We start from the raw sequence: 17,982 nt of genomic DNA, 5'->3' as shown, positions 1-17,982 counted from the left end.
ACAGCCCCTCGATAGACAAGATCTGGGATGGGGACCTCAGGCCAGGTGTGTATCCACAGGACAAGAGTTCTCCAACATTCCAGTGCCTCTTAGATTTGATCAAGGGACTTCATTGATCAATGGGAAATCTATTACCTCTTGAGTGGGTGAGTCAGGACCAAAAGGCAAAGACACCACTGTAGGTTCAGGTGAGGGCAAAACAGCCCTTCCCCTGGGAGCCAGTGTTTAGACACCTCCCCAGAGGATGATGTAAACAGGAAAAACCATGTGCCTGTTAGAGCATCTGTCGGCTCTCAGAGGCCTTATAAGGGGCTGCTCCTGTGACCCAGGACCAGCTGGGCCCCAAAGTGTCCCTGTGGTGGCCAAATCCATTCCAGGATGTGGCTGAATACAAAACAAATAAATCCCAGTTGTTGGTCACACGCTGTCGCATCCCGGGGCCTGGGGGTGCCAAATGGGGCCAAGATGTCTTCTCCCTTGACAAGGACCGGGAAGCCAGAGGCTGACTGGAGTGACCGCTATACACACGTCTCTGTACATTGGCCCCGGAGGATGCTGGGAGGTGGCTCCAGTGAAGGGAGGGGAGGATGTAGATTTTCTTGGTGAACTTCAGTCCATTTGGCCTGGTCCCTGCTGTGACATGTGTTGGAATTTGAACCCTGTCCCCCAGAAGACTGGTCATCCAGTTTTCACGGTCATTGGCAAGCTTAAGTGCCAGAATGAGGGGTTATTAACAAAAAGCACTTCTACACGATCCCGTAGTCAAAAGATGAACCGATGGGGCAAGGGAAAGGCTTTTTCTTCTGCTTTATTGAATAAACAATAGCCTAGAAGTGAGGGAGGGACAGGGACAGAATCGTACTTCTGATCAAAGTCCCCCAGCGCCTGGAGGGGGTTGAATTCCAAGTTCCAGTCGTTCCCCCTTGAGGCTGCCAGATCGGGTCTTTGTAGCCACATCAAAATCCCCAGAAATGAATCCGAAAGGAGCTGAGGGAAAGCATCCCATGAGCCACCTTGAGCTGCAAATCTAAAGCACCCTCCAATTTCTGGGTTCGTAATGGCCCTGGCCTCATGTCCCTCTGTCTGAGAGATGGCCAGCTTGCAGCTGTCACAAGCCAACCCAAAGGCCTCTTTATGCTCCTTTTAGCATCACCAGAAAGCAAAGGGCGTCAGAACCTCACAGTGCCAAAACTAATGGAAAGAAACGGGAGAGATTCAAAGAAAAAGTCAAGGAAGAGAGGATTCTGGCCTCACTAATGTGCTGGGCTGTTATGGAAGGAGAGAAATTACCCTTAGTTGGGGTGGTTCCAGGTGGGGACCCTCTTTCAGAGGGTCTGCCCAAGCCTCAGCCCCATAGCAGCCATGACAGAATGGAGAGCCCTATCCCCAAGCCAGGTGGTGGGAAGAGGGGTGGACACCTGACCAGAGTCATCGGGCCAATTGGATTCTCTCTCTGGGAATCTGGAGTCAGAGCCGAGAGATACTACTTAGGAGTGGCCGAGGGTCATTCAGAACCCAGGAGATATAAACCTGACTGCTGCGGGGAGGCCACGTTCGGCCTCGTGTCAGACAAAGCAGAGATTGCCGATTCGCACGTAGAGCAAAGTGCAGGGGAGCTGAGGTGAGAGGCAGAGACTCGAGGCACAGAGAAGAGAGAAAACATGCTGTCCTCGGTTCCCGGTTCCTGGCTGGGTGTTCTGAGGTGTAGCTGTCTTTGTCCTTTCTAATTGCTTTGTCAAACCATCCTGAGTGGGCATTCTTTGCTCTCAAAATCACCTAGACTGTGAGACCAAGGGCAGAATAGGGCCCGGGAGCGGCAGACACATGCAAACCGATGCCAACTCAACACAAGGAGGGCACTCCAACAGGGCTGTTCGATCACGAAGGGGCTGCCTCCCAGGGGCACGGGATCTTTCCCGATACTGGAAGGATCCGAGCAAGACTGTTAAACGTGGCCTGGGCAGTATGGAGTTGGCCAATCATCTTAAGGGTGTTTGAACCAAGATATAAGACCGTTAAGGCCCCTTTGCCTGAAACAAGGTTTGGAAATACTCGAGCTTTCTCTGAGCTCTGCAACCAGCACCTTCACACCCCCATGCAAATCCCCAGCTCCTGGTGACCGCAGGAGTTGTTGGGACAAGGGAGCAGGATGGGCAGTGGCAAAGGCCACCACCGCCAGGCAGTCCTGGAGCCCCCTGGGCTTGGGGAGAAGACACCGGTGGGCCAGGCCAGCTATACATGGACAGCACCCACGTCCGGACCACCCACGTCATTCGCAAAGCCGGGAATGCAGCCTTGCCTTTGCTGGTTAAAACCCCACTGCCTCTCTCTGAAGGTTAGAAATTTAGGGCACCTAACTTCTCAGAAGCCCCGCTTTTGCCAATTCCCTGGACACTCATGACCCCCTTGGGAAGACGGAGGCTCCCCATTGGCCCTTCCTGCCCCCACCCCACGCTGGGTACCGCCACCTCCCACTTTGGAACACCTTACTTCATGAAGTCTGGAGACTTGGCCATCGCGTGCTCAAACTCTGAGAAAGACAGCATGTTGTCATTGTCCAGATCCGACTCACTCAGGACCTGGCCAGGGGTACAGGAGGAGTCAGAGAGCAGAGACGGGCCCAGGGTGAGAAAGTGACATGGAGACACAGGCAGAGGGGGGTGGGGTGCCTCTCACCAAGTGCGGCCACAGGCCAGGTTCTCCGCTAAGTGCCCGGCACATATCCGAGTCCCGGGACCCCCTGCGAGACAGGTGTTCTCCCCACCCCCCACCCTTGTTACTTCCCACCCCAGACAAGGGCATGAAAATTCAAGCTTATGTGCGCTGAAGCCTGGGACCTCATGGGCTGGTCTCATTGTGGAAGAGTCCCCTTGGTGCCTCTAACACAAACGTGGCAGTAGAAATGGGCACGGAGGCGAACAGGGTGGCCTCCCCCACCCCCACCTGTCACCCAGACACAGGCAGGGGCTTTGTAGGGCAAGGGGCCCAGTCAGGTCGAGGAGGCAGTGATGACCCCTCCTGGTTTTATCTTTGCTTCTGGTTTCGACCTAGACCAAAAGCACTTGAAGGTTCTCATGGTCTTAGGACAAACAGATTCACGAGGCTGTTTTCACGGCCTGTCACACTGGGGGCTGTCACTGTAGGACATCCGGACATTGTGTTGTGCTGGGATAATGTGGGCCGGGGGACGTTGTGATGTGTCCATCTGATGCTAAGCCTCCATTGGGCCACCTGCCTGCGGTGACTGCAGTGTGGGTGGCTCGGGCACCTGCTCTTGGGGACCCCGGAAGGGAGTTAAGATCCTGGCGGAAAGACAAACACTTAGGGGGTAGTTGCCTACATCCGTGTGCCCGTCCCTCAGGACACCTCACCCCACCTGCCACCCAGGGGCTTTGGGTGATAGCCTGGCCCAACCCAGCCCGTGTGGCCCCCGGGCACACACGTGGTTCGTGACGTCGGTCAGCAGGTCCTCCGACACGTCGTCACTGTTGAGCAGTCGGAGGACAACCTTCTGTAGGTCCTCGTCGTCAATGAAGCCGTTCTCGTTAAAATCTGCAGGGAAGAGGCAGAGCGTGAGAGGAGGGGGCCTTGCTCGGCCTCCCAGGAGTCCAGGGAGCCGTGGCCACCCAGAGCCCCGCTGTCCCAGGCGGGCCCAGAGCCTGGCCCCTGGTGACACCTGGGCGGGCGAGAGGGGAGGGCGCCACGGCAGCAGGGCCGGCTGTAGGTGAAAGCAGCGCTAAATAACACGCTAGAAATAGCGACAGTACTGAGCGTTCAGTGAGCGCACGCTACCCGCTCAGACGTATCCTGAGAGCTTCACCGGTTCTCGGTCACTGGATCTACACAGTCAACCTGTTCTTGGTCTCACTACCAAAAGGACACGAGCACAGAGGCGTCAGATGTTGGCCTCCCCTGCCAGCACGTGCAAGGCGGGGACGGGGACCCAGCCGGGCTGGGCCCCGAGCCGGCCTCAGCCACCGTGCTGCGGGGAGCTCCAGCTCACAGCTCACAAGGCAGTAGGTGGCTTGGTGGCTGGGGGCCGGGGGCACGGAGGAGCAGGAGGACGCCTGGACTCGAGCACAGGTCCCGGCCCCTGCCCCTGCGCGGCGTGACCCGAGCGCCTGCCCCACCTGCGCCGAGGATAACGCCCGGTTTCCACTCCAGGGGGCACCCTGAGCCTTGTCAGACCTTGGGTCCTCCTTTTTGAGCTCAAAAATAGGGGTCACTCATACGAAACTAATATAACATTGTATGTCAACGACAGCGGAACGTGGGCATTACACCAGCTCCCCGAACACTGGACCGCCAAGGTGCGTTTAACCCGGTTTCCTACAGAGACCCCTTGGAAGGGTGTCGTTGGTCCTGTCAGTGCAGGTCTTCTCTACAGGCCCAGAGCATTCCTGCCTCCGGCCTTTGCAGAAGGCACCCCCCTGGCGAGAGGGCCCCCCTTCTCCTCCAAGCACTGGGATGCTCTGACTCAGCCCGAGCTTGCTCTCCCTGGCCTCCCTGTGAAGTCTCCCTGACACCTCAGGCCCAGGATGGCTCCCTCCTCAAGCTCCAGCAGCTTCTCACGTAGGACTTGTCCTCCTGGACTGCTGTCCTCGGCACCAGTGGCCGAGGACTGCCTTGTCTTCCCGTTGCGGTACGTGCTTCTCACCACGGCCTCACTCAGGTGTAGTGGGCGGACACGGTGGGTGCCTGCTGGGTGCCCATCCCCGAGCTCTGGCACACAGATATACCAGACTGGTTCCTGGGGCTTCTAGTCCTGGGGTGCAGGGGAGACAGTTGGGCACCTGAGTGGCTTGGCTCCAGGGAGAGAGGAACGGGCATCCCAAGGGTTCCAAGGGTTTCCAGGTGGCTGAGTTCATGTCTGATTGGGGTTGGGGGTGTGAATGAGGAAGACTTCTTGGAGGAAGAGGCAGCAGAGAAGGACCTACAGAAATGGCCACTAGAGGAGGTGCCAGGGTCACTAGGGACAGTGGTAGAGAAGGAATAGCACCGGAGTGATCAGTCTGGGGTGAGGGGAGCAGAGGCTTGGAGGTCTGGGAGAGAGAGTCAGAGGTTAAGTGTGGAAGGTGGGCTGAACTGCATAGAGCCTTGAATGCCGAGTGAGGGGAACCCCAGCACAGTCCCTGAACCACTTGTCAGCCATGTGTAAGTGCAGTAAACTTAGGCAGATACAGCGGCCACCGCGACAAACACAGATGTGCCAGGCAATGATCTAAGTGCTTTCTATTTACTGCATTAATCCTCAGAACACGGATGAAGAAAGTGAGGCACGCTGAGATTAAATAACCATACTTACTTCCTTAATCTCATTTCAGCCTCTTGTCTTAAATATCTATCTCCAGTCTGGGCTTCTCCTGCACTCCAGGCACATGTATCCATCCACGGCCCCTCCTGTCCTCCCCACTTGGAGGTATGATAGGTCCCTCAGATTCAACTGATCCCAACCCAAACTGTTGATGTGCCTCCCTCTTCCCTGTCCCCAAACCTGCTGCTCTCAGCTGTGTGTTTCCTGGCAACTGGGCAACTCCCCTCTTCCGATCACTTGGCCAATGAGTTTGGAGCCGTCCTGGACCACGTCTTTTCCTCGCTCCCCACAGCTAAAGTGTCAGTAAACCCTCCCAGCTCCTCCCTGGAGAGACAGTGGACCCAGCCTGATGACCTCCCCACCGCACTGCCTCCACCATGGCCCAGCCATCGTCACCTCTCTCCAGGATTACCCTGGTGGCACCCTAACCAGTGTGCTTCCTCTCTGTCTGCCCCCCTCAGTCTGTTCTCCACTCAGCAGCCTGTGGTCCTTGTGCCACATTCCTCCCTCAGCACCCCTTCTCACAGCCTCCCATCTCTAGCCAGAAGAAAGCCCCGGGTGCTGACCGTGCTCCCCAAGGTTTACCCTGCCCTCACTCTGCCTCCTTGCCTTTCCCCATCAGGCAGGCACGATCCTGCCCCAGGGCCTTTGCACTGTGCTTCCCCTCCCTGGAACACTCACCCAGGGATCCTTTGGGTCTTCATTGAGATGCCACTTCTCACCAGAACCTGCCTAAAATTACGCTTCCTGTCCCTTTCCCTGCTTTATTTTTCTCCCAGCACAGAACACTGTCTAACGCATTGTATATTTCACCTATTAGCTTTATTTCTCTCCACTAGGATGTAAATTCCTGGAGGGCAGAAGGTTTTGTCTTTTTGGTCACCACTGTGTCCTCAGCTCCAGGAACAGTGCCTGGAACAGAGTAAGGGCTCACCGAATATTTCTTGAGTAAGTGAATGCATGAACTACCCAAGGTCACACGTTGATGAACGATGGAGACAGTATTAAACCCAGGCAGTACAACTCTGCGGGCCGTCTGCGGTCTTAATCACTCATAACTGCTTTCATGGTATTCAAGTGCCCATTTTTTTAGCTGGGTATATGACCATCTAAAATGAACACTACATTTCCCAGCCTCCCTTGCTGCTAGTTGTGGCCCCGCATGTTAGAGTTCTGGCCAACGAGACACGAGCAACTTCCAGGAAGTCTTTAAAGAGAAAGCATAGCCCTTCGTGACAGTGAGGCGACACTAGGAAGGGAGGATAAAGTGACACCATGTCCCCGACATGGCTGCGGTCACTTTGCTGCACCCCGACATTGCAGAACCCCCGGGGAGCCGTCCTGGACCATGGCCGGGAGGATCTTCCACCGCATTGGAATTCCTGCATCTGAAATAACAGGCAGCTGCCAGAGATCTGGGAAGCTGCCTTGTGTAAACCACCTGGGGTTCCCTGTCATCTGCAAACAAATTTAATCCTAACTAATGCATCATCTGGGCCTCAGTTTCCTCATCCATAACACAGAAAATAGCCGTCCTTCCATACGGTGGCTGTGAAGATTAAAGATGCAATTACAGGGAAGCCATCCGGCATGGGGCTTGGACCACAGAAGACGCCCAGAACAGAAGGCGCGTATTAGATAGAGCAGAGGCTCAGTTCTATGCCACTTGATGATTGTTAAACACTAAAAACGCAAACCCCGGAAACTGTGTAACATCTCACTTTGAAGAATGAAAGCTAGAGCTATCCTGGGCCTAGAATGGAGGGGCGAGGTGGCCGATGTCCCAGGCTCCTTCAGGGTTAGAGCCCAGACTTCTGTCTGTCTTCTTTGGACAGGATATGGATATGGAAAGTACAGCTCACCACCTCCCTTCTGAAGCAGGTGGCTCTCCCCTGGCCAACTGTTTATCAGCCCCAGGAACTGGAGGCTAAGGCCTGAGACGTTCATCCAGGCTCTCCCTGTGCTGCCGTGCTGTCACCCATCGTGGGTGATGGCTGGGAGCAGGTGGAGGGGCGGAGGGACCAGCACCCGGACCAGAGGGAGTGGGCAGCCGCAGTGACATTGCACTGCTGGTAAGAAGTTCCGCGGCCTCTCCCAGAGACCCCGCAGTGTCCCCGGGCGTCCTGCTGGCCCAGGTCCCATATGCAGAGACTGCAGCAAAGTGACATGGCTTTGGTCCCAGGCCATCTGAAAACAGAATAATTTGCTAGAGTAGAATGTAGTCCTGGACAGTTCCCCTCCTTTGGGGGTGCAAGGGCACACAGCAGCCTGGGAAAGGGGTGGGGGCTGAGAGCTCTGGGCTGCTGGCCAGCCCATGCAGACTCGGCAGCCTCAGACCTGCAGCTTTGGGCCGCTCTGAGAAGGGGGGGAGGGCCCACCTCTAATTCTTGCTGTTTCCCGACAACGGGAAGGTTAGACGGCTTGGAGAGCTGGGGCCCCGCCTTCAGGTCCCCCCCAGAGCACTCTTGCCATCGTCATCTCGACCTGTCTGTCATGGTACTCCTTGTAATTTACAAAGTACTTTTACAGAAATTTGCCCATGTGGTTGAGTGAGGAAGGGCACGCTTTCACCATTATTTCCCAGGAGAACTGAGCCTGCCTCCCTGGCCTCTCCCGGCCCTTGGCACCGTGTCAGATCTTGGGGCGGTGTGGGAGGATCTCCCGCTGGCACTCTGGCACCTGCCTGAGGGTCGTTCACATCTGATGGAAGCTGTGCTGATGGAACAGGAAGGCAGCGCTGGGGTGTTGGTCTCTGGCAGGTGAAAAGTCCCTCCAGAGAGGGCCGGGGGTGGATCTGTTAGAGGCCAGGAATGTCCCTCAGAGCGGAAAGTGGAGCCCAGCAGGTACATCCCCGGTGCTGGATTCTTGACTGATGGTCATTCACTCCTTCCTTCCGACTCTCAGCAGCACAATTCTTGGTCAGGGTGACACCGTGTTCAGCTTAAAATACTCAGCTTTCCAGTCTCCCTTGCAGCTATACGTGGCCGTGTGACGTCATTCTGGACAACACAGTATGAAGCCGCTGGGTGGGGCGTCCAAGGACACTCGTTAAAGAAGAGTCAACTTAATCTGTGCCCTTGAATGTACACTTGATTCTTATCCCTTCTCCCATCCCTTTAGCTTCCTGTCGGGAATGAAGACACAGTCTGTAGGCACAGAAACCATCTTGTGATGATAAGGACGACAGTCCCATACTAAAGATGGCTCGGAGGAGCCAGACCCTTGGTTACTTCCCCCTGGCTCTGGACACCCTAATTCCAGGCTTTTGTTTTTAACATGGACACTCTTACATATAACTGAATGCAGGCCTACCTGGTATAGTGGGTCTGAAACTCCACTGCACTTTAGAATCACCCAGGGAGCTTTACAAAAGCCCGCCCACCCACCAGGGCACACCCGACACCCTTACATCAGATCTCCGCAGCGGGGGCCCCAGCAGCTGTGGGTCTTAACACGCCAGATAGTGTGCAGTGTGCAGCCACGTTTGAGAAGCAATGAGTTAGAGGAGGGTTGCCTAGACTTTAAGATGTGGAGGGACCAGCTGGGGGTCTTGTTAAAATGTGGACCCGGCTCCAGCAGGTGCACAGAGGGGCCGGAGACGCTGCGTCCCTAACAGGCTTCCTGGAGATTTTGATGTTGCTGGTGCATGGACCACAAGTGGAGGACCAAGGCGTCAGTCAGAGCATCGAGTTAGGTCTCTGGACTTTGGCTACCAAGGGTCACCACGGCATCACCGCCACCACCTTCTCCTTTTTTGTCTCCTCTTCCTTTTTATTCCTCCCCGTCTGCCTTCAGTGCTGCCATTACCACCTCAACGTACTGAGCCGCTACCTCGTGCCAAGCACCGGGCTCCGAGATTCACTTGTCCCATCCCTAATCCTGCTGACAGCTCTGTAAGGCGACAGATCTTCTGAGCCCAGAGAGAATTCAGATTTGTCTGGGTATATCTGATGAAGCCTTGGAGTTTATGAGTCCCCAGGCATCTATTTGCACAGCTGATTTGCATGAAGGCTTTGCGCTTTTTTGTTTTTGTACTTGAGCTCAAGGAGGAAGGAAACCCCTTAAGGGGGCCTGGGGAGAGGGGCTGGAGGAAGATACAAGGACAGTGTGGGGGACAGGTGGTATCTGACCCCTGATCTGACCTGAGGCACTCAGTCTGACCTCCTGGGAGTGAGGACATCCTCCCTACTTCTGAGCTGAACACAGTTTAGCTCCTGTGCCTTGAAGCTTAAAGAGAACCTGCTGTTCTTGTAGCTCCCTGAAGGCTTGGGTGTTTTTGTTTGTTTAGCTCGGGAAACCATGGAAAGACAGCTGAGGCAGACATCTTTGGGAACATCTGCTCTGCCTACACTTTGCCATCTCTGAGAAGTGTCCCCACCCCCAGCAACAGGGCTCTAGAGCTAGGTTTATTTAGGTGACTCTGCATCGTTTTGGCTGTGGTTGATTGGACAAGGCTGTTTACCCAACCTGGGGGCAGCAAGACCATTGGTTTGGCTGAGCCATCAGTATCTCCTGAGAAAATGGGGGACCAGTGTTCATCTTTGGCCCATAGGCACAGAAGCATAAAAGTCTGCAGAAAGAGAAATTGCACAGGGAGAAGCAGAGTTGAGAGACCAGGGAACCACAGAGAGAAAAGAAGAAAGTAGCCGCCTCACTTCCTGACCACTTGCCAGCTGCATCCTTGGGAGGCTGCTTCAGTTCTACCATGGGCTCCATGCCGTTCCTGATGGACAAGCTCTAGTGCCCCCCTCCCCCCCCCATGACCTGCACCTCTTGGTGTTTGTGCATATATAACCCCCACATCCCTTTGGTGGCTTATAACTAACCAACAGAATTTGGCAACTGTGATGGGATATTCCTTCCGTGATTACAATATTGTATAAGACTCTACCTTACCAGCACACTGGCTCCAGAGACTCTCTCTCTCTAGCTGTCTTTGAAGAAGGAAGTGGCCGTGTCAGGGGATGCCCATGGGGTGAGGAGCACGGGTCAGCCTCTGGAAACTGAGGGCAGCCTCCAGCCCATAGCCAGTGGAAACCAGGGCTCTAAGTTCCATAGACATGAGGAAATGCATTTGCCAACAACCAGGGTAGGCTTGTAAGTGAATTCCTCCCCAGTCAAATGCAGCCCAGACAGAGCCTTGATTGAAGCCTTGCAGAATCCTAAGAGAGGGCACGGAGAAGCTGCGCCAGACTCCTAGCCCACAGAAACTGTGAGATTATAAATGTGTTACCTAAATCCACTAGGTTTGTGGATATACTGGCTCCAATATACTACTGTCCCTCATCAGCTGCCTTTCACACAGGTAAGTCCCTGATACTTGCAACCCAAAGACTCTTGGCTAATATGAGAGTACTCAGCCTGGGCCGGTGCTCTGCATCGGGTAGAGCTGTCCATCCAGAAGAGTATGGACAGGAGGCGGAAGAGGCTATGGACAGCACAGCAAGTGCCATGCGGCACAAGTCCTGACACAGAGGGGGCAGCAACTAGTGGGCTAGACCTCCCCGCGGAGCCCCAGAAGTACTTGGGGTAAGGAAGGAGGAAGAATAGTGAACAGGTGGGAGCCACTGAGCCAACCAAATCTGGGTATGTGATTTCATTTGCACTTAACCCTGCTTGAAGTTCACTGTAAATGCATGTCTTGTGTCAAACTTAGGACATGTGGGGCCATTACTTCTTCAGATATCTTTTCTTTCCCATTAATTCTTTCCTTCCGAGATTCCAATTGAATATATATTAGATCTTCCTATTGTCCTTCATGTTTCTGAAGCTCTGTTTCCTTTTTCTCTCAATGTATTTTTCCTCGGTTCTTCAGATTAGATTATTTCCATTGAACTATCTTCAGGTTTCTGACTCTTCCTTCTGTCATCTCAATTTTCCTATTAAGTCCATTCAGTGAATTTTTAATTTTTTATTTAAAAAATTTTCAATGCTTTTGTTTTGGAGAGAGAGAGACAGACAGAGACAGAGTGCAAACAGGGGAGGAGCAAAGAGAGAGAGGGAGACATAGAATCCAAAGCAGGCTCCAGGCTCTGAGCGTCGACACAGAGCCTGACGTGGAGCTCAGACCCATGAACTGTGAGATCATGACCTGAGCCGAAGTCAGATGCTCATCTGACTGAGGCACACAGGTGCCCCATGAATTTTTATTTTAGATATATATTTTATTTTTCACTTTTATATTTTCCGTTTGATTCTTATAGTTTCTACTTCTCTGTTGAGAATCCCTACTATTTCTTTCATTATGAATTTCTTTTATATAACTGGCCAAGGTTTAGTAGCTGTTTTAAGACACTTATCAGCTAATTCCAACATCTGGGTCATGCCAGAGTCAGGCTCCATTCTTGAGAATATATCAATTTTTATTTATTTTATAATTGTATATTGAATAATTTTGTATTATACCTTGGACATATCTGGTTTTCTAAAATTTTTGTATGTTGAATAATTGTGGATTCTATTTTAGACATTATAAATGATTTATTGTAAAAACTCTGGATTCTGTTATATTCTTCCAAAGAGTGTTGATTTTTTTTTTTTTAATTCTATCAGGAAATTGACTGGACTTAAACTGCAAGCCCCATCACCCAGGGACCTTGTTAAAATGCAGTGGCTGCTAAAATCTCAGTTCTGTTATCCTTACCTGAGCTGCTTTGAGTTTGCCTTGCATATGTGGTTTAGAGGTCCTTTCTCTCGCTTTCTTTCATGAACTCTCCCTATTTGCACTTTCCAGGGGAAAAGTGCCCCAAACTCTGATTCTTCAAGTCAGAAAAAATTTAGGGTTTCTATCAGTCCTGCATGATGCCCCTCACTGAAGCCCACCTTTAGGCTAAAGAAATTTGAAAAGAGTGAGGGGGAGGACCATCCAGGACCATTTCCTCCTTCCAAGTGTCAACTCTCTGCCTCTGGTAACTTTCTAGTGCCATCAGGTAGTTGATTTTTATATGTAGTTTTTGAGTTTATAGATGCTATCTGTGGAAGTGACAGTATGGTAGGAACTTACTCAGCTATTCTCAATAGGAGAATCCGTGACTTCATTGGAGTTTATTGGCTACTAAGCCTGAGGACATAGGAGATACAAAAGTATCACTGAGTACTTTTTACAGGTGAGAAACCTGAGCCCTCACAGGTCCATCAGGCTTAAAACTCCTCCTCCACCCCATTTCATCCAAGTCCACTTGGGCAAAGCAAGAATAAGACGGTGTCCACTGTGTGGAGACAAGGAGGACCTGGCAGGAAAGAGAGACAGGGGAAATGCCAGACTGAGCCAGCCTGAATGTTCAAGTCCTTTGGAAGCAAGGAGTTGCCACAATGAGCTTAAAGCCTTGCACATGGTCTGTTTGAAGACTTCTCAGATTTCTTTGTTTCTTTCCTTTTAACTTCTCTTGAGAATTCCAGCCATCTCAGTTGTGCTAAGGGCACATAAGTCTGCTAACAAGCAGAACTCTGGCAGTGCTTTATGGCTACCCCAGACAAAACCAGAGACCAAAAAAATGGCATAGGACCTCAGAGATGATCTTTCTCAAACACCTCATTTTAAAGCCGATGAAACTGAGGCCCAGAAAGGTGAAGTGATTTGCCCAATACTTCCCAGCCATTCAGTGGCTGAGCTAGTTCTGGTGTTCAAATCTCTTAATTTCTGCCAAACAAGCATTAGCTCCTTCATACCCATATGTAGTCCTCAATCTCTCTCTCTCTCTTTCTCTGGCCTGTCCACACTGCTACCATGAAATATCAACACCAATGACTCTGTTTGACTCTGATGGCATGGAGGGTAGGGCATCCATCTATCCATTGAAGTAGTAATTCACAACCATGTTATAGCACTCAGGAAAGATGATAATACCCATAAACGCCCAAGTGAATCCCAATGAACATCATCCCACCAATGAATTGAGGTTGATGGATTCCAGATTGATGTCTACTCTATGGTGCTTCCCGCCCCCCACCCCCCACAACCACCACCATCACTTAGTCACCCACCGTAGATTCGAAAGGCATACTCGATCTTCAGGCTGGGGCAAGCCTGCTCGCTGAAAACAGATGCCATACCCAGGACATCCTCAAAGGAGAACACATCATTGTGGGAGAACACTTTGCAGATTCGGTCTCTGAAAGGGTTGACCTGCAGGGAAGGAGGAAGAGGAGTGAGGAGGCCTGTCGGGATCAGGTTCATGCCTCCCTGGCCCTCACATATCTATCACAAGCACAGCAAATTCCACTTTAGCACCGTCCTCCACTTTCTGTTTGCCTAATTCATTTCCACTTACCTGGGCTCCTTTCCCCCAGTTGCTCAGTGGCCCAGTCCTGGCTGTTCTAAACTCTCCTTACCTGCTGCCAGGTCTTATCAGATCCCAACTTTGCTGTAGTGTTCTAAAAGGACCCCGATCCCTCCCCTCAACCGACCCAGATTCTTTTTCCTTAGATGCACCTCAGCCAAGAAAGCTATTTGATTCTTTCTGTGAGTTCACATAGTAGATCTGAACGGCCAACTGTGCCCAATTTTTAATTAGTTGAAACAAATCTCTGGTTGATTGTTCTAGTCACTGACAAGATACCTCTTCAAGGCTCCAAGCTGCATGCAAATGGATTAGTTCCTCTGCCTCAAGCACCCAATGGGCCTATTACCTCCCTCAAGGACAGTTGAGCCCCAGCCCCAGCCTGTATGCTTGTTGAACTCTCCTTAGGGTTTTCCCAGCAACAGCCAATGCGTATCCATCTGGTTTTGATTTCCCCATTTACAACACATGAAAATTTCTTTTTCATTTCTTTTGAACTGAGCTACACGTTGAAATCTATGGTTTAGGGGCCCCTGGGTGGCTCAGTCGGTGAAGCATCTGACTTCGGCTCAGGTCATGATCTCACGGTTTGTGAGTTCGAGCCCCGCGTCGGGCTCTGTGCTGACAGCCCGGAGCCTGGAGCCTGCTTCTGTTTCCGGGTCTCCCTCTCTCTCTGCCCCTCCCCCATTCACTCTGTCTCTCTCTGCCTTTCAAAAATGAATGAATGTAAAAAAAAATCTATGGTTTAGTTTTATTTGATATTCCTATGTATTCGAGATGAGAGGGAGAACATTCTGTGTCACCTCAGGTGGCCATGTAGCTCTCAAGCTTTTGTGAGCAAGCGAGGTATCTAAAGTCCTTGTTAAGAACATGAATTGTGAGCTCCCACCCTCAGATATCCCATTTTAGAAAGCCTGGGATGTAGCCCAGCATTATGGATGGATTGTGTCTTCCCCTAAATGTGTATGTTGAAGTCTTAACCCCCAGTATCTCAGAAAGTCACCTCACTTGGAAACGGGGTCTTATAGATATAATTAGTTAAGATGAGGGCATATGAACTAGGGTGGGCCCCTAATCCAATATGACTTGTGTCCTCAGTAAAAGGGGAAATTTGGACACAGAGACACACACTCGAGGAGACCACCATGTGCAGAGGAAGGCAGATATTGGGGTGAGGCATCTCACCCCAATCTCAGATATTGGGGTGAGTCAAGGAATGCCGGACATTGCCAGCACGCCACCAGAAGTTAGGAGAAAGGCATGGGACAGATTTTTCCTCACAGTCCTCTGAAAAAACACACGCTGCAGACACTTTGATCTCAGCCTTCTAGCCTCTAGAACTGGGAGACAATAAACTTCTATTGTTTAAGCCACACAGTTGTGGTACTTTGTCACGGCAGCTTTAGCAAACTACCGTATCTAGGAAAATGCGTTGTGAATAAGGTCCCTAGGTGACAGGGTTAGTCTCACATGTATATACATGCATATGTCCCAGGAGCGACCAGGGGCCAGGAGAATCCGGAGAATCCCGGCTACCTTGCTAGAACCTCCAAACAAACTCCTGCAGTGTGTGCTTCCTTCACCCTTTCACTTCAACACCCCCACTCCCTGAAAAGCTTATTGTGATGGCCTCAGATGGATGCCGATAAGGGCTCTCCACTGTGATGTGTTCCAGGTCACGTGTATCTAGCTAAGTGGCTTCACAAATTACTTTGCCAAATTTTAACTCAATTAACTCTTGCAAATGGTGGCTTAACAAGATTCCTGCAAAGAAATGACAATCCAAGATAATTCTTATAATGCAAGTGTGGTGATCAACCAGAAAATGTCAGGGCAGAACCTCTGCTACTTAAAATACAAGTTCCTCTTTATTTGGTAGTTGAAACGGTGAGAATCCAGTCAGACAATGACTGAAGTCCCGGCTTCAGTTCTCATTTCCTGTGCTCAGACAGGGGCAAGGCAGACCAGCAAGCATTGAGCCTAAACATATATCCAGCCAGGGAGTGAGATACCAATCTTCCCTTCCCTGGGGGCCCACCTTCAGGACTTGGCTTTTCTGGGAGTGATGGGGGAGGGGAGATGGTTGCCAGGAAGCCAATCTACTCCCTCTTAGATCCACGTCACGTGACTGTTACACACACACACACACACACACACACACACACACCTTACACCTTGTCTTATAAAGAAGATTGGGAAGGAGACGGTGTGGTAGTGGGGGAAGGGGGGAGGTAGCCAGCATAGGACATAGAACGCAATGTGCTGACTGCAAATACTTTTGGAAGATGTGGGGAAAATATTGCAGAAGATGTAGCGAAATAAGCATTAGAACAAATTTCACACTGTGGGAAGTTTGCTAAATAGTTGAAGGAAAGTACAGATGTTTCTAACATGGTTTTCCTAGATTCGGTTTCAATAATGAAATACATAAAGAACTACATTTCTGTGAGCCACTAACGGAAAGAGGCGATATTGACTGAACAGTACATTACTTCTTTAATGAAAACACCAGTGATGGGAAAAACCGTCTGAGCGCAGTCACTGATGGAGTGGCTGCTCCGTGATGAAAAGGATTCTGGGTAAGGGTTCAGGGATGGCCACATGCAAAACCAATGCCCTGCAAAACTTCCTGCAGGCTACCACAGTCAAGAGGTTAAGTCTGGGAGTACACAAAATGCTACAGGATGCATCGGTGTGGTTCGTTTTTTTGAAAAGAGTTTGAAACACAGTAAAACATACACAGTGATTTGTGATCAGAAGGGAAGTGGCTTTGAAAATCTTTTGAACCACATAGAGGTTTGCTGGCCATCTCCTGGCAGAACACTTAAAATAGCCATCAAACTTTAAGAGGAATTATATGTGTTTCTTGTACAAAAAGGCAAACATTCCGAATTCGCTGAGCGTTTTATGATGACAAGGGATTGTTGGCAGATATCCACCGAAAAATGAGCTCAAATTCTTCTGAATCTTCAAGGTAGAGGTGACTCATTTTAACAGTGAGTGAGAAAAGTCCTTGCTTTTCCAAAAAAACTCCTGCTTTGGAGAGAATGTTTTGAACATCAGATTTTTGTTGTGGAAAACATGTGGAGTCACCTAAAATAATGCTTCTATCTGTGTACTTGAACATATTAGAAACAGACTTTTCTAATCTGGTTGAAAACCATCCAAATGGAAAGTGTCAGTGGATTTCGGGTCCATTTGTTAAAAATATAAAAATGCAATGTTTTCTAATTAGCTTCTAAGAGCCACTGACTGGCATAAGGGAAGATGGACATCTACTAGCTTAATTTCAATAAAAGGCCTTTAATTGGTGGATGGGATTGAAAATGAGTGCCATAATTTAATACAGGCGGCCGATGATACATTTCTTCTCTTTGGATCAGCTGTGACAGCCACTAAAAATAAACTCAACTAGAACCAGACCCCCAAATGATTCCATCTCCAAGTGTTAAAGCAAGATTTTAAAGAATAATGAAGCTTATCCAACCACGTTGCTTGCCCTCACCCCATGATTATTAATTATAAGCAAACAATACAATTATGAGAGGAGGAAATTTTGTTGTACAAATGAAAGGGGCATTTGTTTTTAAGATATTTTATGTTTATTTCGTTGATAAAATAATTAGCTTTTAAATTTTTAAATTTTTTTATGTTTATTTTTGAGAGAGAGAGAGAGAGAGAGACAGAGCATGAGCGGGGGAGGGGCAGAGAGAGAGGGAGACACAGAATCCGAAGCAGGCTCCAGTCTCCGAGCTGTCGGCACAGAGCCCGACGCAGGGCTTGAATTCACAGACCACGAGATCATGACCTGAGCCCAAGTTGGACGCCCGACTGACTGAGCCATCCAGGCGCCCTTAGCTTTTAAATTTTTTGTTTTGCATGTTTCTGTTGTAACATACTGGTGTCATAGTAAAGGCATAGGTTTGGGATACACACATATTATGGGTGTGCACCCCATTTTTTAAGTGCTGGGGAGGCATGATTAAAAATAGCTAGTGATCTCTGGTCTAGTCTAATCCCCTCATAAATCATGGACGTGGAAAAGAGTCCCCAGAGTTGAAGGAGTGACTTACCCAAGGTCACTCAGCCTAGGACCCAATTCTGAGTCCAGCACTGTTTCCACTATGGGCCCCTGTGGCAAATCAACATAAAAGAAAAGGTAGCAACGAGGCAGAACATGTGACCTTTAAAACATAAACATCCTTGCAACTAGAACCTCTTAAAAGTTTTACTTTAATACAACACACACACGTACACACACACACACACACACACACACACATTTTTGACACAGAATGCCAAAATGGAGGCTAGCCTGAAGTCAAAGTCATGGCACCTGCCTGTGAGAGCTCCACGTCTTGCCGGCTAGCCGGGAGGGGCCATGGTGGC

General features: G+C 50.4%; 1 protein-coding gene across 4 annotated transcripts in view; it reads right to left on the bottom strand.

Annotated features, from left to right (window-relative positions):
* Positions 1-792: 792 nt before the first annotated feature.
* Positions 793-17,982, bottom strand: part of CIB4 (calcium and integrin binding family member 4) — a 100,372-nt gene continuing 83,182 nt past the window's right edge. For 2 of the 4 annotated variants that reach the window (XM_053891063.1, XM_053891060.1), the window contains 3 exons: positions 13,298-13,439; positions 3,443-3,552; positions 2,465-3,302 (listed from right to left, as the gene is read on the bottom strand). In XM_053891063.1, the coding sequence (XP_053747038.1) occupies positions 3,135-3,302; positions 3,443-3,552; positions 13,298-13,439 (420 nt within the window). In that variant the 3' untranslated portion in view covers positions 2,465-3,134. Of the gene's footprint in view, positions 1,782-2,464; positions 3,303-3,442; positions 3,553-13,297; positions 13,440-17,982 lie in introns of those variants that run through there. The other 2 variants (XM_053891061.1, XM_053891062.1) reach the window with 2 other exon arrangements.

Source organism: Panthera pardus, unplaced genomic scaffold (assembly GCF_024362965.1).
Source record: "Panthera pardus isolate Hobbes unplaced genomic scaffold, ASM2436296v1 HiC_scaffold_26, whole genome shotgun sequence".
Taxonomy (NCBI): domain Eukaryota; kingdom Metazoa; phylum Chordata; class Mammalia; order Carnivora; family Felidae; genus Panthera; species Panthera pardus.
Note: the sequence above shows the minus strand (reverse complement) of the source record. Positions and strands in the feature narration are given on the sequence as shown.